The 27,311-nt window shown below is 43.7% G+C and overlaps 3 protein-coding genes across 3 annotated transcripts; all 3 read left to right on the top strand.

Annotated features, from left to right (window-relative positions):
- Positions 1–603: 603 nt before the first annotated feature.
- On the top strand, positions 604–7,934 carry cbx4 (chromobox homolog 4 (Pc class homolog, Drosophila)). The gene is made up of 5 exons (XM_084571077.1): positions 604–903; positions 1,042–1,085; positions 1,792–1,857; positions 4,133–4,199; positions 5,184–7,934. The coding sequence occupies exons 1-5, from the start codon at positions 835–837 to the stop codon at positions 6,591–6,593; spliced, it is 1,656 nt and encodes a 551-aa protein (XP_084427203.1). The 5' UTR covers positions 604–834; the 3' UTR covers positions 6,594–7,934.
- A 6,888-nt stretch (positions 7,935–14,822) lies between these two features.
- cbx8a (chromobox homolog 8a (Pc class homolog, Drosophila)) lies at positions 14,823–17,749 on the top strand. The gene is made up of 5 exons (XM_084571576.1): positions 14,823–14,997; positions 15,123–15,166; positions 15,588–15,653; positions 16,076–16,142; positions 16,530–17,749. Exons 1-5 carry the CDS (start codon positions 14,929–14,931, stop codon positions 17,346–17,348), a joined length of 1,065 nt encoding a protein of 354 aa, XP_084427702.1. The 5' UTR covers positions 14,823–14,928; the 3' UTR covers positions 17,349–17,749.
- Positions 17,750–20,025: 2,276 nt separating this feature from the next.
- Positions 20,026–23,809, top strand: LOC311506772 (meteorin-like protein; the record flags this gene model as incomplete). Its single annotated transcript, XM_084570839.1, has 4 exons — positions 20,026–20,111; positions 20,639–21,030; positions 22,966–23,025; positions 23,314–23,809. 4 exons carry the CDS (start codon positions 20,026–20,028, stop codon positions 23,643–23,645), a joined length of 870 nt encoding a protein of 289 aa, XP_084426965.1. The 3' UTR covers positions 23,646–23,809.
- Positions 23,810–27,311: the final 3,502 nt, after the last annotated feature.

Raw genomic sequence — 27,311 nt, 5'->3', positions numbered from 1 at the left:
TCAGAGTGATAGTTAGAGCTTTGGTGACACTGTGCTGTCACTCCCAAGGCTGAGAGACCATCTTTGTTATGGGAGTTGTTTACAAGTGGCTGTTTCTGACTGCTGTGGACACAGGAGGAGAGGGCGGATGGGCGCTGACAAAACTGTGAATTCTAGCTCCCCTGTGTGCAGTCTTGCATCTTTAAAAATGTCCTCAGTTATGTTACATTTAGTAATTAATATGGCGCATATGCACATTTGCTTGGTGCCATTTGCTTCTCCGTGTACATACTTGAATAAAAGTCAACCGTTAAAATTGTTTTTCTCCTAAGTGGCAGGCAGCATCAACTGTGAGAGGAACACCAGTCACCCAGAGTTGTACTACTGGACAAAACGGAATGACTGCACGAGTGGATTTTATGAATCCACCACGTGACAGTAACGTAGTGATTGATTTGAATTTCCAGATATCCCTCCTGCAGTCCGGTACGCTCGGGATAAAACCCCAACCTCCCTGCAAGGTCTCCACCTCCCCCTCCCCTCCTGACGTCATGCACCGAGCCGAAGCAACTGCACGAAAAGAGCTGCTCGCAGCCGCACCACTGTGACTGCCCGTATGCTCATTGCCAGCACCGTGGAGTGTGCAAAGAAGAGAGAGAGAGAGAGAGAGAGAGAGAGAGAGAGAGAGAGAGTGAGAGAGGACGAGAGAGGTGGAGGGAATTGTAGCTGTATTTGGATACGACTGGAAAACAACCAAGCGCGCACAGCACGCAGCCGAGCGGAAGGCACATCGACGGTGCGCAGCCTGCTTTTTCTCCTGCTCCCCGTCCCTACTGCGATCGGATTGAGCCGAGAATGGAGCTCCCTGCCGCCGGAGAGCACGTCTTTGCGGTAGAGGGCATCGAAAAGAAGCGCATTCGGAAGGTAACAGAACGGAGGCGCATTTGCAAAATAATAATAATAATAATAATAATAATAATGGTGATGATGAAAACCCGACGTTTGAAATATCGCGTTCAGATTAGAGCCTCACCATTTTCCCTCTTTTCTCAACCATCACAGGGCAAGATAGAGTACCTGGTCAAGTGGCGAGGATGGTCTCCAAAGTAAGTCTCGTGCTTTTCTTTCTATACATATCTCCAATAAGCATAGGTGCAGCCATTATGTAACAAATTGTTGTTACAGTTTAGAAATGCCATCCATCAAGTGCGCGCACAGGCTGTGGTGGTTAACGTGTGTGTGCGCGCTCGCGTGTGTGTGTGTGTGTGTGTGTGCGTGTGTGCTGGGAGAGCGCGGTCGGTATGTGTTTCAGTGTATCCGCGGATGCCTTCACTAATTTATGCGAGGGAGGGGGGGGGGGGGGTGCAGGCACGGCCATGTAATCCCGTTTTAATTATTTCTGCTCTGCCAGCGAATTTACGAGACAGCGGTGCTAAAATGGCCGACTGTATGTCGCTGCTGGAGGACGTTTTGGAGAGCACATACAGCCACTCTTCTTTTTTCTTTTTTTGGTTTAACGCTTCCCCCTGTGAGGCGAATAGCCGTTGTTTCCCCCCCCCTAGACAGTTTTTTCAAACGAGGCGGAGGTTAAAAATAATCCCCTGGAAATAAAAAAAAACCAACAAATTTCTAACCAGAATTTGGAGGCGTGCCTCATCACCTGTTTATTCTGACTGCGCAGCAGTGGTGAAGATGTGGGAATGTGTGAGCGAGTGTGACAGAGGCCTGTGAGTCAGCCTGAAAAAAAAAAAAAAAAAAAAGGAAGTTCCAACGTGACAGCTCGCTGACAGTTTGTTTGCGCCTCCCCTGCAGATACAACACATGGGAACCAGAGGAAAACATCCTTGACCCGCGTCTCCTGGTCGCGTTTCAACACAGGTGAGAGAGAGGTGGACTTCGGACGAGGCGGCGCAGCCTCCACTTCTGCCATGACCATATAAGGACGTGGGAGGAGGGGCGCTCTAGTAACACGAGCAACCCCCCACCCCCCCTCTCCTGCGCTTGCACACAGGCACACTTCCCTCAGGACTTTCTCCTGGGGGAAAGACTCGGGATTTGATGAGAATGTCCTAATCATTGCTATGGAAATACGCATGGATGTACAGCATAAACCATAAGAAATATTATGTCCACCGGGAACCAGTGGGTTCCACCGGCCTATGTCAAAAAAAAAAAAAATCTGAAGAGCCAAAGGGGCCCTGGAAGCGTAGGCCTGTGCTAGACCTACCCCATGCAGATCAAACTACAATTATCACTACACAAGCACAGCGTAGCAGCTTAGCTTGTTCTGGCAAAACCAGTCTGGTGCATGACTGGATGGGCATGAGCCTGCAAAACAGAGCTCTACATTCACCTGCCACTTCATTAGGTACAATAGTAAATGCAAATGCATTCTAATATAAACGGTCCTGCTCTAAATCTTAGCGTCATGAAGGTTATCGTATTCAGCATTGGTATTTTTTTTGTTATGTTGGAGGCTGTCATTTGTAGTACTTTTGAATTGTATTGTGACACATGTTTCTATTATTTTGGCTACCCCAATTTAGTCAGTGGGCTACGCTAAATAATACAAACAGTTTAGCGGCAACTGATGCAGGTTCAACATAAACTGAACACCCATGAAGAGGGATTTAGAGCAGGGCTGTTGTGTAAGAGTGCATTTGTTTTCACCTAGTGAAATGGCAAGTGAGTGTATACTTTGCTTGTGTTTTCCAGTCAAGAGAAGAACCGTTCATAAACACTTGTCTTGATCCATCAAGATGGTTTGTAGCTGGGTTTATTTTGTGACTTTAATGAAACAGAATGTCCAGCCTTGGATGCGCACGCTGACAACCTATTTTCAAACGTAGGTCAAGACCGGCCTGTGGAAGCACTTAGAAATGATTGACTGTCAGTCTTCATCAGTTCAGCTGCGTTTTGTCTGAGTTGCTGGACCTACTAGGCCTCAGATATAGGCTCTCTCTCTCTCTGTAGGCCAGCAGGCCGCACATGAGACTGGGTAAAGACGGGATGGCTGGGGAAAGGAATTTGCTTCTCTGAAAAGGCTAATTGACACGCAGTGCTCTTCAACGTTTCCAGTGTACCGCTCTCATATTCCCCTGCAGCCCGCCTGCCTGCCTGCCTGCTTGCCTGGCTGGCTGGCTGGCTGACTGTCTGTGTGTGTGTGTGTGTGTCTGGCTGTGTGCTGATGGTCATGGAGTGCTGCCTCTGCGCTGTGTGTGGATTCCTCTCTGCTCCCAGTGGATGGGGGAGGGGACTCGGCGAGGGAGTCTGTAATTGCCAAATCTTCTGTGAATAGGGGTCACTCCGTTAGACACTGTTTGAAAACGTACACATGACAGCAGTGCGGACGGTTCGTCGTGACAATCTTCCGGCGGCCCCGATAGTTCGAACGTCTGAAGCCAGAGGCCAACAATAGGCCAGGTTTGCGCACACCCTGGTGAGGCCTGCGTACAGCTGGCCTTCATCCGCCGCCAGTTATTTATGAGCCAAAGATGAGTCAAGGTTTATATCAGGGAGCAATATTTCACAGATGGCTCAGTGCTTGGTCTAGTCAGCACAACTACAATTACACGTTTCCTTGTCCTCCTTCAATAAAACAAGAGTTGTTAACTGTTATTTATTACCTTGTATTTTGAGCTGCCCATAGCCTCATAAGTGCATGTACTACAGACCTGGTGGTGTGTAGGTTTTCGACATCAGCAAGAAGCACTAAACTGTGCACTGTTTACCCCATGTCATTTGTACGCCGTGACCCTAATTAGACATCGAATGTAAGAAATGGAAGGGTGGGCTGCAGAAGGGAGGATGTTTGAAAGACAGGGAGAGATTCTCCCTGCAGTAGCCTTAATTGAATTTCTCCAGGATAATGAGAATACGGAATGGGCCGATTACCATGGAGAGCTATGCAAATAAGGATCATAATGCTTTGCAGCTGGTCACATGTGGATATTCATTAGTCCTCTGAATCAAAATTCCATTTTTTTGACCTTGAATAGGTAGGAGAAAATGAAGGAATAGTCCAAATGTCAAACCTGCACTGTGTGATATATGGAGGAAAGGAAAAAGCAATATGTATATATAAATATTAAAAAGGCAGATTTGGCTTAAGACATTTTATGTAATGAGGTGTAATTATCTTTTGTTTTCACAGAGAGAGGCAGGAGCAGTTGATGGGATATCGTAAACGGGGGCCAAAACCAAAACATCTTTTACTTCAGGTAAGTGTCTGTGAATCATCGCCAACACAATAGTCTCTGTGGTAACACCATGTCAAAAGAGGAGTGGTGTGCTAGAGCTGCTGTAGGTTTCTTTCAGACATAGATGCGACAAAGAGAGGACAGGGATATACAATTGGATTTCTGGCTGCATCATGATCATGAAACTGGGTTTGTTGCCTGAGGTTATGCAAACACTGCTTAGGTGCACTAATTTATCCTACACGTGCATTGTTCCTTGATTCTAAATAGCTTTTCATGCAAAACAGCTACTCGCTTGCCTTTTAAAGAGATTGTGCGAATTGTCTTCTTTCATTTCCCTGTTTTAAATGGTTTCCCCAAGACAAAAATACATGGCTGAAAGTAGCACTCTGCTGGGCTCTGACTATCTCAGCACAGGCGTTTACAGGGCCATGTCCCGAGCCAAATGTGATTATATATTTTGAGAGAGCGGATTGCTATGCAGTGTCAGTGTCTTAAGAGGCATACCTCTCTGCCAGACTCACACGTGGCCAGCAATCAGGGCCAAAGCGTGACATGTCTGGTGGCACCTCTGTGACCTAAGGTCACATCCAAAGCGCCTTGAGCGTTCCGCTGCGGTGCCCTTCTGGCGGCCGAGGGGTCACCCTGTACAGGAGGAGGAGGGGACGGGATTGTGGTAGTCAGGCTATAACTTTAGTCTTGATTGGATAGTTAATTCTACAGAATTTGGCAATGTTGAAGCATAAGTGATGTCGCAACAGATGTCAGTCAGTTTACTTATTATGTTCTGCCAGTGAAAACAGTTGTGCAATGTCCTTTGTGCCTCTGGAGAAGCTGTGTCAAGTCCAAGGAAATAACCCTGTCAGGGTTCGCAACTTGGACTTGAAAACTACTGCTCCATTTTTATTCATATCCCATTGTTAGTGTTATTACTGTAACGCAGAGCTGATTGTAAGAGTATTATGAATGTAGGTGAAATGCTAAATGTCTTGTTTCTTCTTTAAGGTGCCCTCATTTGCCCGAAGATCAAGTATTCCTGCAGGTTTTGAGGAAACATCTCAGGACGCAGACGTCAACCCCAAGTCTGATCTCATCCAGGTCCAGCGGTCCCAGCCTCAGCAGTACCAGCTGAACAGCAAGAAGCACCATCAGTACCAGCCCAGCAGCCAGGAGGTCCCTGCTGACCAGCTAGCCAACAGCAAGAAGAAGTTCATCTACCAGCTAAACAGCAAGAAGCACCACCACTATGAGCCGGACCCAAATATGTACGATACACAGGCTTCTAGGCTCAAAGAGGTGGTCAAGGTTCAGGAATCGGCCAGTAAACCATCAAATCCTGGCTGGAACTTACCTCCGGCCCTGCAACAGAAATGGGTCCGGGACAAAGACACGGGCTGCTTGAGCAAAGTCAAAGAGCTGGCAGTGGAAGTGAGGAAACCAGCTGTAAAAGAGGCAGAGAGCGAGCATGCCCTTAAACCTAATCCTAAGGATGCAACCCTGCCAAGTTCTATTAGCAGCAAAATGAAGATAATCAAGAATAAAAACAAGAACGGACGTATTGTTATTGTCATGAGCAAGTATATGGATAGCAACAAGGTTCACGGAACAAAGGGTAAACATGGGGAGTCGTCAAGAGAAGAGAAACCCCAAAACACCAAACCATCAGAAAACAATCCAGCAAACAGAACCAAAATGGTGGAGCACCCAGAGAACGGGATCCCAAAAGAATTCTGTAACGGCAGTTCCCTCTCTGTCGCAGAGCATCCCATAAAGTGTTCCCCAAAGGACAGGCATTTCTCCAAACCTTCGCCAAGCACAGCAGAGGAATACAACACGGAAGTGGCTCGCGGTCAGGCGGATTTACCGGATGATTTGCCCCTACAGCTGACCGCCAGCTCTCCGCCGACGTCTTGGCCCGTTGACACCAACATCCCAACCCTAACGGCTGTCGACCAGATCAGGATCCCTTCCTTTCCCGGGGACCGGAAGAGAAAGCTCTCGGATCCTGTGGAGGACAGGAGTGCTGCCAAAATATACCTGACTTCAAGGAGCTTCAGCGGGCCCAGCACAGTGGTTACACCACCTCAGGACAAACCCATGGACCTCCACTGTAGCGGGTCACGACACAGTAGTACATGCACTTATGAGGCTATGGGCAGCCAAGAGGAGCCAATGGACCTCAGCTGCCCTAAAGCTAAGAAGAATGTTGAAACAGAAATACAGCCAGAGCCTGAGCCTGAGCCTGAGCCTACTGTCAAAGATACACCTCCCACGACAGAGGACACACAAAAATCCACAGAGAAATCTACTGAAGCACCTGTTATAAAACAGACCCCCTTCATGGGAAATATCATCATCACCGACATCACAACGAACAGTCTCACCGTCACCTTCAAGGAATATGTTTCTTTTTAAGAAGCGGCTTATGATCCGGGACTACCAGTGACTTGATTGGACGACCCTGTCTATATGTGCATATGTAAAAACATCAGAATTTTGTATATATGGAAATTTATAATTTATCATTCAAATCCAATATGTTTCTTATAATGTTTTATACTGTAACTCCTCTGTGATATTGTAGCCAAGTAAGTGCCCTCGAGGATTTGAGCGAATGCGTTCAGGTGGAAGTGTCCCACTAAAAAAAGAAAAAAAATCTGTTTATTCTTCAAATGGAGCTTGATGGGATGCTTTTGCTGTTGTTTCATACTTGTACCAAACTTAAAACCTGAGATGTATGAAGGTTTATACATATTTTGTATTAATAATATCTCTGATTTTGGTCTTGATTAGAAGGTCGAGAGGAAGTTGTTTATGGTGATCGAAGATCAAATTGAAAGCACTTACATTTTATACGTTTGCTTGTGTCATTGCTGGAGAAAACAGCTAGCCGCGACAGCTTCACGGATCCTTTTTGTTTTTTCGACAGGTACCTTTTGACTCGACTGGCATATTTCGTTGCATGTTTTGCTCGTGGCTTGTTTTCAGGAAAACAATTAGCCGTGTCAATTTAAAAAGCAGGTGTGTCTGAATACAGTGTAAACACAGCGACACATGTAAGACAGGCTCGACTGTGTCAACAATGTCCCAAAACGTTTCCGTCTCCTTCTCCTTGAGATCAGGCAAAGACGCCAGTGATTCACACACACTGCAGCTCGATCTTTATTGCACATTTCCTATTTAGGACACATAATAGGAATAAAACTTGGCATGTACACATCTCAGAGGTCAGTTACCGTTGTGAAAATGTCGTCATTTATAAAACATGCTACATCCCGTTATGAATTACCGGTTCTTGCCGTGATAAGGTTGTGATTTATTTCAACGTTGCCTCTCACAAGCAACGAGTGCGAGCTACTCTGATTATGCTGCTGAAAATTCAAATATCAGAGCTGTTGGATGTAACAACGGCCTTCTACGCACATTTAATGCAAAACCAGTAAGAATGCTAAAATGGTATAGTAGTAAAAAACGAAAAAGGAAGAAAGAGTTCATATTTATTGACGTTCCAAAACAGTTCCAAGCTGCATCAGAAGCTGCAAGCGATTCCACTGAACAGTTCCACCGCTTTGAATGAGTGTGCTGCCGTTCTTCTTCCTTTCTCCTCTGTTTTTGTCCAGTCTTTCTTGCACTCCGTTCAAGGTGAAAATGATTGTCATAAAGCCTGTTATACCAGGAGCTGGCTGACATATTGTTGTTGGCGCAGCTCACTGGATGGTATGTTTCACAATAAAGAAAGAGATTTGACTTCTGGTATTTTGTTGCATGTGTTATTTGCTCAAGGGGGGAACTGGGGGATATTCTTGTGTCGAGACGTTTCATTTTGTTTTATGGAATTTTCCATAGAGTTCCAGCAAAATGATTCACATATGATTGTTCTTTCCCTGTAGATCCCCTGAAATCACTTTGCTCGCGGAGGGAAAGAACGAAACATTAAACACTAGAAACACTAACTTGATTGTGAACCATGAATAGGAAAACAGATCATGTTGCATAATCATAAACAATCCAGCACAAAGGGCCTTCTGTATTGCGTAACTGCACCGGTCACTCGTATTATTATTAAAACCTTGCCCATGCATTATTTTTCTATTGCAGCTCGACCCCAAGCAGGAATGTAAACACCGAGCATAACTGGAAAAGGGCAGGGAAAAGCTGCTCGGCGATTCACTTCTTAGATTCAATCCGGACGAAAAGGCATCACGAATGTACAAACCAGCAAAACGTAGCAGGGAACTGCGTCAGTAACGACCTTTAAATATAATGTCTGCTTGCTTGTTGTCATAAGGGACTTTACTTTGAAGGCCTGTGTGACAATGACACAGCGGTTCCACGTTAATTCAGACAAACAAGTCTAGGCTTACACAAATGCAAAGCTGAAGACACATATTTGTGCACAGCTCAGCTTCTCTGCATGGACTCTCAAATATTGACCTTTCTTTCCTGACACTGCTGAATGCTGCGGGCCTCTTCCAGTCTTTACTTGGATCGTTTTGGCCTGTACCCTGGACTCTGGTCTGGAACTGCATACCTAAATAGTTTTTTTTTCCCCCTGTCATAGTGGAATCTCAAACTGATTGCAAGTTGAAAGTTTTGAAAGACACGAAGGCCCTGGAATGTCAGTTCACTGGTGGGAGTTGCCTATCGGAGAATGTTAATAAGAACTGCGGCCAACTTTAAGAAGGAATAAGACTCTGAAACAGGGCAAGCTTGTTGGTGTAGGCCAGATCTGGCTTTAGATTACTCAAATAATGAATGTCCTCTTCATATATGTTTGAATTAAAAAGAAAAACAAAACGTTTTCCAGCACTTTCTTTTCCAGTTTTTGAGAGAATAAATGTGCTGATCTCCCCTGTGATACTGGCTGCTATCATTTTAAATTTGAAGTCATGATTTGTCTCTGTGCGTTTCTTGCTTGGAATTCCATAAAATCAACACAAAGACCAGAGAAATGCATTCTTAAACCTTAAGGACTAATGACTGGAACAAACAAAGATAACAGAGGTAACGGTGCCTTTACAGATCTGTATGAAACTCATGGCAAAATGTGTCTGTGCACGATTGAGGCCATTCGCGGGAGCTGGACTGGTTCTCGACCCCTATCGAAATTTCCACGCCTCATTTTTTCTTCTCTCGGATTTTTGAGTCAACGTTTTGTCCACTGGCAGATTCGTTAGCTAATTTAACGAATTAGAAACGCATTTCGGACTGTGAAAGTCGAACTGCAAAAACAAACAATCGATTAATCCTAACAAGGGGACCCGTCTAAAACTGGTAACCGGAGACACCTGTGAGCAATTCCACGATGTGAAACTGGGCTGATATCATGTGTGAAGCTATAACCGGAACCTCAAACCCCATGAGTACAGATCTCTCTCTCTCTCTCTCTCTCTCTCTCTCTCTTTCTCTTTCTCTCTCCGAAGGGTACGAATATGTATGTCTCCAAGTCTTCAAACCAACAACGTTTCAGTCATGCATCAGTGAGAAACTGAAACATGGCTGAGCAGGGGAACGTATTTATAGACCAAGTGTGATGTTTCACATTCCCCCTTTATCATAGAGCCCAGCAGCAGCAGCAGCAGCCTGCACAGTGTTGGTTTCATGCAGCTTCTCATGTCAGCAGCAGGATCAGTTCTCTAATTGAAAGCCCTGCGTGGGACCAACTGGAGGCCTGTGGCATCACTGAAATTACAGAAATATGTATCGATCAAATTTAAGATGATTAAATGTATGCAATATGAATGCGTAATTGCGTTCGTTTCTTTGGATTTTGAAGTAATGTCAGTGAATATGTAGCGGATTTGTCGCGAAAATGCATATGATACACCTAAAAAACTATAAGTGGTGACAGCCTTAAGAAATAAGAGCTGGTGCTGTGGCTGCTTCATACCGCTGTAAATAACGCTATCTAATTTAAACATGTGCTGAAACATGGCAAGGCTGTACGCAGGTCAGAGCGGCTTTACAGTCTCTCGCTTGCGGTTTTTTTTGTGTGTGTGTGCGTCTGAGCCACCTATACAGCAGAAAATGTCGCCTGGTTAAAGTAGGACAGCGAACAGCGAGCTGTGTGCAGCAGTTGCCCAGAAACCGGAGAGCCAATAATGTTCTCACAGAGCCAGCTCTGTTTATTCATGTGCGGCTGTCGCCATTGCGGCTCCTGCAGACACACTTTTTCATCGACTCATGGCCAAATATGGAGAACCGCAGCAGCAGCAGCAGCAGTGTGCAGTGTGCCTCTTTTCACCAGGCTCCACTCCTCTATCTGTATCTACAGAAACAGGCTATAACCATTCTAGCACCAACAGGAAATGTCGGTCTACAGGCTATGACTATCAAAATGGTGGTTCATATTTCGACGGCAGCCACAACGCATCTTTTGTCCGCGGCGCGCCCGCCTTTGTCTGCTCCACTGCGACACTTGGCAGCAAATATATACAGACACATGCGTATTTATATGTACATACACGTATATATCAGCCTATTATTCATTATCTTTAACACGATCCCGATTAGATGCTGACAAATCGCTGGTGCGCCTCTCCACAGCGCGCAGTGTCTGTCTCCTTGCTTGTTGTACATTTCATTTTTTACCCCAAAAAAAGATCACGCACCTTGTTCACTCAGCCTCACAAATAATTCAAATGAATTAGAAATCCTTCCGCTTTCTCCCATTGAGGTTGTTTAAGGCGAATGTAAGTCTAGGTTTTATTGGTTTATTCGATATAATGGAGAGCCCAGAGTCGGAGAAGGAGAAGGAGAGAGATAAATTGGATTTCCTGGCAATATTTCTTTGTAATCCCACAAATTTGCGCTGAATTCGTGTCGAATCACTGTTTTTGCAATAATTCCCCTTTTTGGTTATGTCCTCCTCTGAAAGCTGCAGCGTCCTTTTAAATGTTAAATTGTCAGACAAGGGAAATGGCTTTCCCATAAACAGTTGGTCTTGATATACAATTAAAACCTGCTTCATTCATTCAGTGAATTAACTCCCACAGACCTGTACAGTTTGTGTTTTTGTTCTCATTTGAAATGTACAAACTGGAAGTTAAGGAGGAAAAATACACGAGAAGTCTGAAATAAAAGAAAGCTAACGTTTTACCATTACTGGACCCATTGCTTGATATGGTTAGACCTTATTTTTGAAACCCTTAAATTACTTTTTTTCCCCCCCCAAATGGGAATCTTCTTTCCCTTCAAGGTTAGCGTGGTGGTGGTGTCCTGGAAGTGAGAGGTAAATATGGTAAATGTTGCTAAGAGACGTGGAAGATTTGTGCTTTTCTTTGCAAAATGGTGATTTAGTATTATTATTTTTATTTATATTTTCATTTAATTAATTGCAACGAATAGCTAAAGTGCGCAGAACTTTGCAGTTGAGGCCCAAGGAAAATAAAATGTAATGAAAGTCTGTACTGTATTTTTTATTTATTTAATTTTTTTGTGAGACCAATATTCAAATGGAGGTTATTAGAGATCGTTAAAAAAAATCCAGAAAAATTGTGCAAAAATACATAATAATAATAATAATAATAATAATTATTATTATTATTATTATTATTATTATTATTTCCTACTGAAATTGACCAGAATTTTCCCACAAAATCATATACCTATATATGTTCGTGGGCTTAGTTTTAGTCACTAAATAATAATAATAATAATAATAATAATAATAATAATAATAATAATAAGACAGCTAGGATAACTGTTAAAAATAATAAAAAAAGATAATTCCTGAAAATTTGGTGTTACCATTGCTCTCACAGCTGAAAGTTTCTGTATGTTCTTATTCTATATGTTAAATCAAATTAAAGAAGAACAGCGTTCTGTCTTAACCCCAATTTAATTTGGTTGGCAGACTTTTTAAGATTCAAAATTCTGGCGAGCAGACAAGCTGTTTTTGTTCCTAATGTCACTTAAATTTTCAGAATTAAAAACCGTCATGATGCAGACGATCAGACATTTCGGGAAAATGTCTCACTCGTCCCGTGAGGGCCGGTTATTCTCGCCAGGAAGGTCCAAACTCATTTGAATGTCCGGGTCCAGGGGCACACAATTTCCGTGAGGGATAACAAGTATCTATCCATGTGAGCAAATATTATCTTGAGCCTACGTATTTTAACACGAGCAATAGACTTTCATGGAGGTTGAGTTGCAGCATGTTTGCCTTCAGGACAGTTTATGAGTTTAGTGGGCTTCACTTCATTACTCCATTAACAAGTTGCTGCATCGTGTTTCGTTTATGGGTTAAAACATATAATTAATTCTTTATTTGTTACTATAGATTTTGAAATCAATGCAATGAAGTAAGACACCAGCAATGAAAGAACAAAAAGACGTTTATTTTGTTAAGTAAGTCATCTGTTACTTTGCAAAACCTGACTGAACTTTGACTAATATCAAAGAATAACATATGTTCAGAGGAACACTTCCTAGAAGGTACACCTACACCTGTCTATTTTTGATTTTTTCTTTCAAAGCGTGCTGCCTATAGGCCTAAAGATATTCAATAGGTCATCTCAGCTGCAGCGACACCACTGGTGTAAACTGGAATAGGAGGTAGCAGCTCATAACTGAACGTATCTCCTTAAAAGGTGCTCACTTGGTCAATACCAAGAGATTATTGGATGGAAAGGCGGCATGGTGCAGAGGAAAAAAAAAACAATAGGCCTAAAGATATTCAATAGGTCATCTCAGCTGCAGCGACGCCACTGGTGTAAACTGGAATAGCAGGTAGCAGCTCTCAACTGAACGTATCTCCTTAAAAGGTGCTCACTTGGTCGATACCAAGAGATTATTGGATGGCAAGGCGGCATGGTGCAGAGGAAAAAAACAACAACAACAGAAAAACACCTTGCTCGGATAAGCTACAAGCAGGTGATAATGAGGATTTAGCCATGTTCATAGATTGGGAAGAACAAACAGGTTTTTTCTACCTTGGATTACCAGCGCTGGAGTCCCACTTCTGGTTTGACCATTTCCAATGTTTAACTAGACTCAGTGCGCAAACTATTAGAAGTTGAAAAAAAAAGAGTAGAAATATCTTTTTTCTTTTCTTTTTAGTAGTGATCAACTTCGACGGTGCTAAAATAAATGGCTGCAGAAACTTCAATAACTAATGTAGAATGTAGAAAAAAGTACATCAGTTTGACACATTTCCTGTAGATTACTAATATTTTTTATTTACTATATTATTTGTTTGTGATGTTCGATAGTGAGACCAGCAATAAAAAAAAAAATGAATTGTTAAATACTTTAACTCTGCTGTCCAACAGCTGAACGTGGGTCTGAACAAGAAACGGCGGAGGAAGGAGCAGAGATCAGGGAGCCAGGACAGTCCGTTGTGTGACTGTAAAGTAAATTAGTGAACAATACTTCCTTCGTTACTGATCAAGCTGGACTACTCTTATGTATTTATTATTTATTTTACTTTACCGGACGAACCCAAAAACATTACATGCTTTTTATTTTGCAATCGGGTGAACCTGAGTTGCGCAGGAACCGTTTTGCTGGAACTTTTAATCAAACAAGAAACAGAAATATATATATATATATATATATAAAAACCTTTTATATTTCGGTGAATTATTTGTCGACTGATATCGCGTCAGTTTGTTTCTTTTCTGGAGAACACTCCGGGGTGGTTTTTGATCTCTCTCCTTTACAGATATTTGGCTTATTTTTTTTTTTTGGTTGTTTAAAGCTTTAGCTTGCAATTCATACAATTTGGTTGGTCATATAAAAATTATATATTTATCTAAATATCAGAGCGTTTGGAATAATCTTTATAATTTTTTTATTTTTTAAAACTGCTAGAATTTTTTTAATTTATCATTTTTAATTTTAATTATTTATTTTTTAAACACATTCTGTTGTCCAAGCAATCCTTGTGTGCTTCAGACTAAATTATCGCAGGCAGTGATTCAAGGACAGTCACGGTGGGCACAGTCATAATTGAGTCAGGATGCGCACAAGACGAACGATAGGACTCCGCGGGGTAGCCCCTTGACTCATGGGCCCTTCAGAGATTTGCACCTGAAACCGGTGACATTCTAAATGAATGTCTGAGCTGTACGTCAAACAAATCATTTTGAATAATTAAAACGAACTCAGATACCAATCGAGGCGTGCCTCGGGCTTGCTCAAGGCATGTTCACACCTCAAATGGGACATAATTTGTCGCCAACAATTTCTACACAGTGGTATTTGTGAATATATTCCACTGATTTTTAATGCTGATGCTTTATATAAAGGTAAAATTTATGTATGATTAGCTAAAGGGGAATGGTTTTGAGGATCTGGTCTGTGACAAATGCTTCTCTTCTGCTATAGTGTTAAATATTATGTGTTTATTAATTATTTATTTATTTTGCTTGCGAAATTAAACGATTTTCATTTCGGTGGAGGCTATCTGAACCCTCACGGGACCTCGGGGGTCAGTGGACCCGCTCCGGGAGCCTCTGACTCTGCCTTGCCCCACTGTGCCAGACATTCCTGCACAGCCGCCAGAGCGGCAGCAGCAGCGGGACTCCTCCCCTTCACTCAGAAACCCGGAGCACGTAGCAACAACTGAGCCAATGTGCTCAGCCACGATCCGTCCTACCGAGCGCGGTGCCTGGCAACAGCGAGAGACGTGATGACGTCCTCCCCAGATTGCGTATTATGGGATGTGCGGAATTAAACAACCCGGAGAGGACGAAGGGAAGCCAAAAATAATAAAAAAGACAGAAATAAACGAGGTGCATGGTGAATCATGGAGCTCTCGGCTGTCGGTGAGAGCGTCTTCGCAGCCGAGTCCATCATTAAACGGCGAATCAGACGGGTACTCGCTGTTTTTTTTTGTCTTTTTCGCCAACAGGCTGTGTCTCTACACTTATTACGCAAACCTGTGTTTGTGCCTAAACCGAGAGGCTGATAATCTGAATCTATTACCGATCTGTTTTGCAGGGTCGCTGGGAATATCTCGTGAAATGGAAGGGCTGGTCTCAGAAGTGAGTATATAATAAGCGAGGCTGTGAAGGACAGCGCTCCATCCTGGCCGCTCGTACAAATGCACCAACTCCCTCGTTCCTCGGCTTGAGGAACGCTTATTTTTTTTAACGCTTCAATGTGCTGTTTGTACTGTGGCGCAGTTTGCTGTGCCACTGCTGGCTTGTGAGGAGCGGTCAGGTGTTGAAAATGACCGAGCCCAAGCCCTGTGGGATGTTTTTAAGTCCACGCTACAGCGTTAGCAATGGCTGAGTTCACCATGCGTCACTGTCCGCTACGTAGTCTGTAATTACAGCTCAAGCAGAGAGATTGGTTCGAGATAAAAAAAATAAAAATTAAAACAAAGTATCGCACCCCGCTTTGACACGCGATCATTTCAATGCACGGCGCCAACAGCTTTCCTCTCGGTTGTCGTTGACGCAGGTACAGCACTTGGGAGCCGGAGGAAAACATTCTGGATGCACGTCTCTTCGCCGCCTTCGAGGAGAGGTGAGGGTTTGACAGCGCAGCAGTAGGCCTCTCTGCAGGAGTGAGACGGCACCGAATTTGTGCGCCACGAAAATACCCATTCGAATGTGTCAACTTATCTCAGGTTCAATCTTTAAAAGTTTTCTAAACGGAAGTGAGAACAAAATGTCAGAGTAAGATGTGGCTTCTTTTTTTGTGTTTACTTCAAATGGCTGCAAGATGTGAAGTGGTTCTCCTGTCACAAGCAAGTTGTCTTCTTTATTCGTCCTCATTTCCATTTTCCTTTAACTTAGAAAATCCGATGGAAACTGGTTAAATCTCGCCCTATTTTCAGAGTTTGGCCCACATGTGAAAAATAAAATTTTCCGATTGAGTTGTTGGCTTAACAAGAAATAATTAGTTAATGCGTTGTGATGGTTCCTTCTTTAATTTCCATTCATTAGGGAGCGAGAAAGGGAGATGTTCGGACCGAAAAAGAGGGGACCCAAACCCGAGACTTTTCTCCTAAAGGTGGGTGAATCTTTCCATGTCGCCACCTATTGCGCCTTTCTGGGGATCTGCATAAATGGAATGGACAGGGAAAAAAATAAATCATTTTAGTGATTTGAAAGTTTGAAAGTTGAATTTTGAACCCGTCGTTTTGTGGTTCAGAAAGAAAATCTGTCATTTAGTTTATTTGATAGAAGAGCCCATGATCTATAATAGAAAATCATTGTGTATATTGTTCATTTTCTTTCTCATGACCCTGCAGTCCTTAAAAAACAAAGCAACTTTAGGACGAGGCCTTGACGAGGTCCAGTTGCTTCTCTTAAACCTTTAAATTTCCTCAAGAGACTTCACTTTTTTTTTTTTTTTACCTCTGGAAAAACTCATAACCTTTATTCCCTCTGTCTTCAGGCCAAAGCCAAAGAAAAGACGTATGAACTGAGAAGAGAGGCTCCCAGAGGTATTCATGTTACCTATCCCATCCCGGAGCCCGTCATAACGCCGAGGGCCCGGGAGGGTTTACGCACGGTGGTTCCCACAATCTTTCCTCCGAGCACGGTCAACAGAGGGGAGAGTGTCCACCTGCGACCCCCGGAGCCCGAGAGGAGGCCCAGACCCACGCCACCCGCCTCTCTGACGGCCCAAGAATCGCGCTTTCCCAAAAAGAGGGGACGCAAACCGAAGCTGCATTTGCATTATGATAAAGATGATGGCAGCACCTCGGCAGAGCCCAACGTCAAACGGAGCAGGTCGCTGGAGGAGCCGATGTCTCACGGCGTGTCCAAATTGTCCCGGCGCCTGCATCATCACGGAGAGACGTCGGACCACAGCCTCCTCCAGCTGACCAAGAGGTTCCAGGAGGAGACCACGATAACACCCAAATCCAGCAGCGAGCAGAGACACGCGGGAGGGACCAGCTTATCCTACAGCAGCCGCGGGTTCAGTCCAGATATGCTTAAAAACGACCAAGGTGGGCACAGGACTATTTGTTTGAGCAGGGTGCCAATTTCCCAGCCGTGCAAGATGAGAGAGCACCCGAGCCGTACGCCCTGGGAAGAGTCCGCCGCCATCTCCGCAGAGTCCATCCAAGAATCGTCTTCGCGGCCCTCTTGGACCCCTTGCTTCTCCAGCTTGGACACTGTCACCGTGACCGATGTCACCATGAACTTCTTGACCGTCACCATTAGAGAGAGCAGCACGGACAAAGGCTTTTTCAGAGAAAAAAGATGAGTATTTGATGCGTTTCGTGGCCGAAGTAACTGTTCTAACATGCTACTAACAAAGAAACCTACTGTAATACTATATTTTTCTATGTAACTTTCAAACGTGTACATGCAAATATTTAATACGCTGCTGAGAGAATTAAAACGAAAGCGATATTGGAAGTCTAAATAGTTTTGTTGTTGTTGTTGTTGCTATTTTTGCACTCTCCGTGGAAACGCCTCATTGTCTTTGCATATTAACGTTTAATAAACTTTGTAAAACAGATCCTTAAAAGGACACAAACACTGCTCCACACTTACGGTCGTTTCGGGTTAATTATGGCGAAGTGAAAATGAGATGTGATACAGTTCCTTCTTCTTCTGTTAACCACAACTTCACGTGAGTTAAATTAGACTTTTCACTTGTCAGTTTAAATATATATAGTATATGAATTCGTCCACATAAATGTCTGGGGATCTTTTCAGAAAACAAGATAGGAAAATCCACAAAAAGAAAAAAGAAACAACTTTGACTTGGTAGAAATTAGAGAACTTATTTTGCATTCGTTTCAATTTTTGCATCAAATTCAAACTCCCAATCTTAAAATGCTTATTATTAAAAAAAATAAAAATCATGCTGTTTTTTCAGCAAGGGTCACATTAAAAAGTGGTTTACGAGTCCTTACTGGGGTTTTTACTCTGCATTAAATCGCTCTGAAAGCAAGTAAAGGGACGACTAGATCATCATCCTGGAGATAAAACATCTTTATCCGTAAACATTGTATGGATATGTCATAAATCAATATATATATAAATATATTATTAAAGGAGTTCAGTGTTCCCCTGACCCCGCTGGTTCAGTTCAAACCGTGAATGAAGGCCTGGGGGGGAAACAGCCTTGAATTTATTTGCCTTTATTTGAATTTCATAACTTTAAAGCCGTAAGTTAAATAGTTGGGAGATATTTTATTAAAATGTCTAATCTAATGTGAAGCTGTAGTAAACCTGCTTTGAATTTAAAACGTGGAAGGCTCCTCTTCGTGTTCCTGATCGTCCTCTCCACGGCCACGTTAGTATTCAGCGGGGAGAGGCTCTAGAGGTCGAGTTGGGCCTTGAAGCTGACAGCCAGGAGCGTGGGTTAGTTTTAGCAGTTTATCATTTATCATTATAATAATTATTAGACCACAATTATGAAGTATATTCTTGTGGTTACTTTATATCACTAGTGAGAATTTTGACTGCAGGTCTGGAGATAGAATCTGCAGGAGGAGCCAGAGAAACCGTGACCTCGGGTCTTTTTATTAATTCATTTATTTTTTTAAATGCATCTAATTGTATTTTTTAGAAGGCGGCTTTGGGTTAAGAGCATGTAGAGACGTGGATTTTTTCTTTAACGACATGTATCACCTCAGGCCAACGGCATATTTTGCACTGCGCCAATAACAGGCCTCCATTCATTTGGCTTTGCTTTGTCTCTCTGGGACGCGATCTGAAAATGACTCCGTCTGGTTTTTAGCTCTCTAATTTGAAGGGGGAAAATAAAAATGTAGCGCGTTTTCTATATGAAAGAAAATTCTAACTGAATCCAACCGCAGCGTTAATCTCAAATGTTTTTTGGACATCGAACTTTTCGAGATTTTGTCAGGTGAGTAGCAAATCCCTCTCCAGCATTTGAGGCGGCATCTGGTCGAATTCTCCCTATGAATGTAACTTCCCCAACTACGCACCCATCACAGACCCCAGACCGTTCCCCCGGGGCCTTTTTTGGACTCACCTCGACAGAAGCAACCACCCGCACTCACAGGGAACTGTCACGGTCCATGGAGTTTACCTCCACAAGATGTCGCCACCGCCAAGACCTTGAAAGTGTGCCAAATAAATTTTTTACACAATGGCCGCGAGGGTTACATTTAAGCGAAACTGCTCATCCCAGGTGGATTAATCATTAATGAAACAAGTAACCTATTCTTCCTTTGTACTCATGAACAATATTAAAGGTCGCTGAGTTGCAGCCTGCCTCTTGCTGTTCCTTAAGGCCTGCAGCAGACTACATTTTGCCCTCCAGATGTGAGGAGACTATGCATCTTCCCACCACTAGATGAAGCTCATGTACAAAAACACATATTACTTTTTTTACTTTTGTATTTGTTCCTTCTTTTAGTGGCCTACTTCTAGAATTATCTCGTGCCTAAACTGAGATAAGTTGCTCTATATTTTTTAAAGGAAAACAAACATAATTTTGAGATATTTTTGAGAGCATCAAATTATGGGCTTTTAAATGCCAAGTATAACTCAAGAACTCAAGTTAATGTAGAATAATATACCCCGGACAGTCTTTGTAAGTAAATGAACTGCTGTTGCGTTAAGACGCACTCAGTTGACAGATGGCTGAGAGCTTTCAAGCTGATTGTCTCTTCAGACAGCAAAGACAAAGACCTGCAGAGGCCGACAGTCCTCAGCAACTGGATCATTCCTAATTAGAGCTTGAGAAAGTGTGTGTGTGTGTGTGTGTACCCGAGAGAGAGAGAGAGAGAGAGAGCGAGAGCGAGAGAGAGCGAGCACCTCGGCCCTTACCCCAGAGAAGGTTCAGTCACGGTGCCGGGCTGCAGCAGAGCACTTGTACTCTGGTACTCACTCACAGACAAACTCTGTAGTCATGCACTGCCACCAGCTTCTTTTGAGATTTTCGTATTCGCGTGGGTGAGATGTTGCCAAATGTGATCATTTCGATGTGTTTTCTGGCTCTTCGGTTACGCCACTGTGCAGCTGATCTGTGCAACTGGACTGGGAGGTAAGACGCTTTTTTTTTTTCTTCAGTAGAGATGATGTGGACAACGTCCTGAAGGGCAAATAATCAATTTAAAATGAAGGATGGGGTTGTGACTATTGAAAAACGTCAGAGTAAATAATTTCCTTGTATTTCGTAGATCGGTTAAAATCGATTAAAAATAATACAACCTGACTTGTGACAGGTTCTAGCCTGATACTGATCGCATCTTTCCCCAAAAAGACTTAAATAAGGGTGGATGTGATGCCTTGTCGTTGTTTTAAACTCCGGAAACCGGTCAGTAGGGCCTATTTATTACTAGATTGTTAAACTTTTTATTTTGATCGATAGCCCAAGGGACAAATATATATTTATTCAACCTAGAATTAGTTATGTGACTGTTTTATTAACATAAACATTGGTAAATAACATATTAAGCTCTGATAAAGTGCTATCCATTCAGTGAATCCATTCTTTAAAATGCAGTAATCTAATTTGAATTACCGCAAAAACTGTTGTATCAATTAATCGATGTTCCCCCTCGGTTAAAGCGGTTTTGCAGCGGCCGTGGACTCCAGGATTGTTCTTCAGGTTCGGCTACGTTGCACAGAGGGCTCTGTGAGGTGGGTATACCCGGGCCAGGCCCTCAGGGTGGTCCTCGAGCCCAATCTGTTCTCCGCCCGACGCAGCACAGTCTGCATCAAACCGTCCCCCTCCTTCGGTGGAGTCAGCGTGTTCGTAGAGCGGGCCGGGGAGCTGGAGCTGCTGGTGACGGACGGCGGGCAGGCCGAGCGGCAGGTGTTCTGTTTCCGCGCAGATGGACCGCACCGGCCGGCCCTCTACCTCCAGGCCAGTCTGCAGAGCGACAGACCATGGAGCAGACGCACGATGGGCTTTAGATATGAGCTGCTGGGGAACAGGAGTGATGCTGCGCCCAACCTGGGTGAGTAGTATGGATGCGACCTTCATGATTCATAAAGATGAACCCTAACTTTATGCATTTAGTGCTACTCTGCTAAAATGGCCTTTATTAGGAGGTTAGTAGTATTTATGGCAAAAATGATTTATTTATATGCATTCCACGTGTATTGTTTTCCGAATCTTTATCATTTATAAGCAGAACTCCCATTTATAAGTAGCTCAAGTATTACATTCAATTTCTTATTAAAGTAGTGCAAAAATATAGGCTATAAGAGTAATAAAGTACTTTAATTGCAACAGTTCTTATTTTATATTAGGGAACTGAAACATGAAATCATCTGAGAAACTTTGTGGCTCTTTGGTGGAGAAATCAGAAGGTGCCACGGCAACACACACAAGAGACTTCACATCTGTGGTATTTTGAGGCAAACTGAAAAGTTTTCAGAGAAATATAGTAGGAGAAAGTGGCCAGTATTTCCCTGAAACCCAGTAGGAGTATAAATACAGAGCATAACATGTAAACACTCAAGAAAAGGCAGTATTTCAAACCTCTCTTTAACAGTAAAGCAGATGTTCTTTCCACCACTAATTATCCCCCAAACTGCTCCCAGGGTGCCTTGCGTGACTGTCCTCTGCTCCAAGTGTGCTCACTGTTTTAATCTGATTTCTGTTAATAAGCCGGACTTTTCAAGTTTTGAAATTGGATAGATTGGACCACACCAACTTAGGGGTTACAATTTGATCAGGCTTTAATAAATAAAATAGTTACTTAGGTATACCAGTGTAAACAAATGCATTTTAATATACCAGTCCTGCACCAAATCTTAACTTCATGAAGGTCATGGTATTCAGCATTTGTTTAAAATAACTAACAGAGCTGTTGATTCAACTTGTACCGACACGTTTCTGTTATTTGGACAACCCTATTTTAGTCAGTGGGTTGAACTAAATCACAGAAATAGTTTTGTGTTTAATTAAATCCAGTTTAACATCACCACAAACTGCATCCTCCTGTTTCAACACAAACCCCACATCGTAACAGTCACAAAAGACTGTTGCATTAGAATGCACTTTCTCCAGTGTACATAATGTTTTGTCAGGTGAGTGTATATCAAACTCTGACAGATTTATTGCTTGCACCATATCCTTGTCTTATCAGGAAGTGAGTGTGTTTTTCAGTATCTCTTGATGTTTGCAGGCCGTTCCCACTGCTGACTCACGGTTGTGTGCGAGACTTGCCGACCAGATGTAATTCCTAGCTTCGAAAAATGGCGGTTATTAAATTACAGACTCCTTAGCTGCAGACTGGATCAGGCAGCTGCTGGTCAGCCTTGTGTTTTCTCTGGTTGTCTGGTTTCCATCAGGGGACAAAGCAGTGAGGCCAGAGGAGACCGCGGGGTGGCTGGAGGGCACCGGGCCAAGAGGCTTGAATCGAGACGGCAAATACTTTGCAGATTCCGCAAATGCCTCCTTATTGTTCGTGTCCGCTTGTTAGCATTTATCTGTGTGTGCGGGCCGCTCCCGACGTGGTGATGTCACCCCGCTCTTATAATAGACAGCTGCTGGTTCATCTTTTCCGCATTGCCAGCCTGGCGGAGTATTTGACTCCTGCGGTCCCCTGCATTGGCACGGGGTCGTTCAATTAGGTGGATACAATAGGAGTCAAACATGGGGTCAGGACTAGTGAGGGGGTTTTTGATCTGGAGGCAGAGCGGCGGGCCGGGCACTTAAAGAAAGACAAACACTGGAGACGCATTCCTTCGTCTAATCCATGGTTTCTTGTGTGGGATGTGAGGAGAACGGGGTGAATGTGGCCGGTCTGTGGGTAAGGGCATTTCAGGACACTGACTTGGCTGGGAGGAGAAGTGACACCAATCTATCAATCACTGGATCATGAATGAAATGAGACAAATGCGACAGATATTTCAAAATACTTTCTTATTTTCTCCATCCGCAGCTTCATGCCGACCCTGCAATGACTCTGAACTCCTCATGGCCGTCTGCAACAGTGACTTTGGTGAGTACATACGTGAACAACCCTCCTCTACAGAGCCAAGATCTGATAACGTTCCCATGTCATTCACATTCTTTCTGACTTCTCCTGAGCTTTCCTTGCATCTACAGAAATAATTTACACGTTAATACAATGTCACAGGGCAGAGGAACTGAAATATTAGTCTGGATTTTGCTGAATCTCAAGGACTTCTGTGCTTTGACTTTCCGTGCTTTGCTGGCGGCCGCACAGCAGAATCAGTTTCATGCATGTTGTGTATTGACGTGTGCTTCTTCTCCTTTGCTCTTTTAGTGGTTCGAGGCAACATTAAGAATGTGTCCCACGACTTTAAGCGACAAACATCGCTGGTGGAGGTGTCGGCGGCGAGGGTGTACTGGCAGCGTGGCGGCGTGTTCGAGGAACGCGCGGGCCCCTCGCCTCTCTCGCCCCCGTCCTGGCACGGGCACATCCGCACGCTCCTGCAGTGCCACGTGAAGCCCGGGGACGGGGAGTTTCTCTTCACGGGGTCAGAACACTTCGGGGAAGCCTGGTTAGGGTGTGCCCCGCGATACAAAGACTTCCTGTCTATGTACTGCAGCGCCCGGGCGGCTCGTCAGAATTCCTGCGACTTCCCCTTAGACTGAGCGACGAGGGGTGTTGTTTTAAGCAGCGCCCTGTCCTGACAGCTGCCACCAGTTTACCCAGACACTGTGGGATACTTGGGACGCTGTTGTGCGCCACAGAGGTGGCATCCAGTGCCACCAGCAGGGACGGAGCTGCTGAAATGCTGGTGAAAAACAAATTTGGAGTAAAGGAGCAGGGCCAAACAGCAGGGCCTCCTGCACTGAAGCTCAGAGAGCACAGTCCTTTGTCTCTCTCCCATCTCTGCCCTCAGTCCTGGGAGACGAAGGAGGGGTTGGGTTGCTGCTCTCTTTTTTTTTTGTGCCTCTCCCCACATCAACTGTTGTTCACTTGGCTGGCTCTCCGTGAAAGCTGAACTAAGGCGGGAGGGAAGACTCTATCATCGCCAGTCTGTCCTATTGACCCTTTAGTCACTTTTAGTCTCTGATATCTCTGCTTTTTAAACTTTCAAATGGTTATTAAATGGTTTTGTCTATTTGTACGTGTTGCAACGCAAAAAAATGCATTTCATGTGTTGAAGAAATACCTTGTGGTGATCATACTCTTTCCCCTCACACACAAATCAAATAAACCTTTATGTCTCTGTCACACTGTTTCATCAGAAAGACTACATTTATTTTATTGTTTTGATCAAAAATTCATTGGTCAGTCTCTTCCAGGCATACGACTGATGTGTAAATAAATAAAGGAATGTCTCTGAAAACAAAATTATTCCAACTTTATGGGCAATAGTGTATAACATTTATCAAGTTATATATCAAATTTCACAGCTATTATAATCAGTTCATAAGCTGTGTTTAATCGAGCTAACGGACAATGTCCAAAAACTGAAATTCAAATTCTGGTCTCTTTTTAACCGGCGGCTTTGAAACCGCTTTAATGAATCTACACCCCCCACCCATCCTAGGCACCATAATATCTGGGACTTAATGTTGGTGTCTTACAAACTTATTTTGTCCAATGTCCTTCTTCATCAAATCTTTCACCCGCTAATCGGATTGTCATGATAATGGGATAGCCTCATAAAATGAAACACAGAATATCCTTAGACGGCCTGAACCGGGCTGAATGCGGAGTTTCTTTTGAGCTGTTCGGCCCCTGCATCGCGGCAAGAAGACGAATGGACAGATGTGAGGCCCCCCCAAAAGCCTTGGGAACCTCCCCTTCGGCCCCTCCCAGGAGAGCGGGAACAATTAATTGACTTTTAAAGCGACTGCTCTCCCGAGCCAATTCCACTCTTCTCCTCGGCTGAGCGGGGGCTCACAAATTGGCATGTTGAACTTTTTATGAGGACTAAATAGCTGCCAATGAAAGTGTAAATGACTATGCGGTGAATGGGGCCCGAACAATGGCCCTGCAGTGACAAGGCCCCTAACGGACATAATGACCATTGTCACGGCTGCTGTCATCCAGAAAGCATAAGGGCTCATGAATCCAAGAAGGTTATGTGGAAGGGTGAGCCCTGTCCTTCTTTTTTTTTTTTTATTGCAACCGCGTACACATTTGCTTTTCCCGTGAATTTCTGCATCACTCCTGGGTGTGAACATATCTGTGGCAGTTTCAGATAAGCTGCAAATCTATTTCATGTGTTGAAAAACTAAATTCATCATATGAATATTAAACCATATTTATGATACATGGAATTTAAACGTAATAAAAAAATAAAAAAGAACGGCTTGTATGTGTGTGTGTGTGTGTGTAAGTCATAAAAATGTCTTATTTTGATGAATGCTGAGCAAAAAAATCAAGCCTACCACAAAAGTGTTTTCTCATCCTCCTCCAAGTCTCCACCCTCTGCATTGTCCCAGGAGGCCCCCATGTCAAATTTCCAAGCAAAATATGGTCTCTCTGCAGGCTTTTGAGACCACACAATTCTCCTTTCGGGGGAATTCCAGCAGGCTCTCATGGGGATCGAGCCTAGGAGGGCTCGGCCCCGGAGCTGCTGCATGGTGCACCGGCAGGAGTCCAGCCGGACTGGGGGGTAATTGGTTTATCCCGCTGCCCGGCCTGCTTTCCCATGTGGGTCACTGCTGCGGGGAGGCCCAGGGGTACAATATGGAAACAGCGTGATACCCTCCAGTGCTGAAGAGGCATTCACTGCTCCTGCCATGGAGAGCGGGGAACAGGGCGGCAGGAACACAAAGCTGAGGCAGAGATGTCTCTTGGCTTTGAAAAGGTTGCCATTTGGTCTCCTTTTAAAAGTGGGACGCATTTGTAGTTGAAAATGTGAAGTAAGTGAATTTTGACTAAAGCGTCTTTTTTTCCTTTCAGAGAACGCTCCTCCATCTTTGAAGGTAATGAGTTTAACAGATATTCTAAAGAGCTATGGGTTATTATAATCACTCCTGCACCTGTTTATTTTTTTTCCGTATAATTTTATAATTTCCTTGTGGTATTAAACACAAAATAGAGACAAAGCATTAGAAGCAGAATGCATTTATCTTAATTAGACAGGAAAACCTCTTTTAAATTTGAAGCCAAATCATGACTTTATTATCTACGTATTCTACGTAGACACATTGTCCTACTTATTTGTTTATTTCCTCATTTGGTGAGAGAGATGGGGTAACTAAGTTTCTAGTCATCTACAACGCTGTTTGACTCTAATAAACCTGTAAGCTAGGCATGTATTTTGTGCAAGGCTATAACCTTTTTTTTTTGTTTCATTAATGATTAATCTCCTATATTAGTAGTGAGAGAGGGAAACATCTGTGCACGCTTGAACGTATATTGGAAGGAGAATAATGTCTTAAATATGTCAACATGTGTGGGATTTGGGCTACCAGGGCTGTTGTTGCAGGCAATCCGTTGTTGCAGGCAATCCGGTCCTTTGCTGTTTCTGGAACCTCAGCCCTAAGTAAAGCTCTGGTGGGTCCATGAGTCAAAAGAGAGTGATATTAGGCTCAGTGCATTAGTATTGTTGTGGGTCACTGTCTACCACACTAGTGCAGCTGCCTCCAGTCCGCCCACGTTGGGCCCTACCCAGTAGACCCAGCGATAAAACCCGTATTGCTCACTAATGCTGGACCAAAACCTCTGGCTGGGTCAGACTGGTGTCAGACACATCCCCTTTGATAAAACATGAGTTTCCCATTAGCTGTGTAAAAACTAAAACCTGCTACAGCATGTTACAAAGGCTGTAAAATACCACAATTATGTCCGCTGGGAATTATCTCACACAAATAAAAAATGCTACAAAAAGAGACTCTCCCTCCCTACACAGATGTTGTTTATTGTAGAATTTTCGCTTATTCTTACTCACCCGGCCAGGATGTTGATGACAGCAGTGCAGCCAACCATAAAAGACACTGGAGGGCTTCTGGTCTTGCAGCCACAGCAGTGCCGCCACGGTGGCCAGGCAAGTCATGGCGACCTCTCCGGGCAGAGCTCCTACCACTTGACTGTCTGATCGCAGCAGAACAAACGCAGCACCAAATGATCTGACATAGTCCTCCAACTGCTGGCATCAGTCAGACATACAGTAGAAAGAGGTCGTACTTATAAGAGTTTGTTTTTTTCAATGACACCCTTGCCCCATCAACTCTAAGGTATGACATGCAAAGGTATTCATCTCCATCCCTCCACACAGCTAAATGGCCAGAGTGAATGGAGGGATATAATGGGAACCGTGCCTTGAAATCCTGTCCATTAATATATAATGAACAAGG

Source organism: Chelon labrosus (assembly GCF_963514085.1).
Source record: "Chelon labrosus genome assembly, chromosome: 21".
Classification (NCBI taxonomy): Eukaryota; Metazoa; Chordata; class Actinopteri; order Mugiliformes; family Mugilidae; genus Chelon; species Chelon labrosus.
This window is presented reverse-complemented; position numbering and strand designations above follow the sequence as displayed.

Bases quoted from the DNA above. Each gene is read 5' to 3' on its own strand.
- cbx4 (XM_084571077.1), top strand. From the start codon at position 835: ATGGAGCTCCCTGCCGCCGGAGAGCACGTCTTTGCGGTAGAGGGCATC. The intron at 904-1,041 runs GTAACAGAACGG...CAACCATCACAG, and splicing joins AAAAGAAGCGCATTCGGAAG to GGCAAGATAGAGTACCTGGT. The intron at 4,200-5,183 runs GTAAGTGTCTGT...TTCTTCTTTAAG, and splicing joins CAAAACATCTTTTACTTCAG to GTGCCCTCATTTGCCCGAAG.
- cbx8a (XM_084571576.1), top strand. From the start codon at position 14,929: ATGGAGCTCTCGGCTGTCGGTGAGAGCGTCTTCGCAGCCGAGTCCATC. The intron at 14,998-15,122 runs GTACTCGCTGTT...TCTGTTTTGCAG, and splicing joins TTAAACGGCGAATCAGACGG to GGTCGCTGGGAATATCTCGT. The intron at 15,167-15,587 runs GTGAGTATATAA...TCGTTGACGCAG, and splicing joins TGGAAGGGCTGGTCTCAGAA to GTACAGCACTTGGGAGCCGG.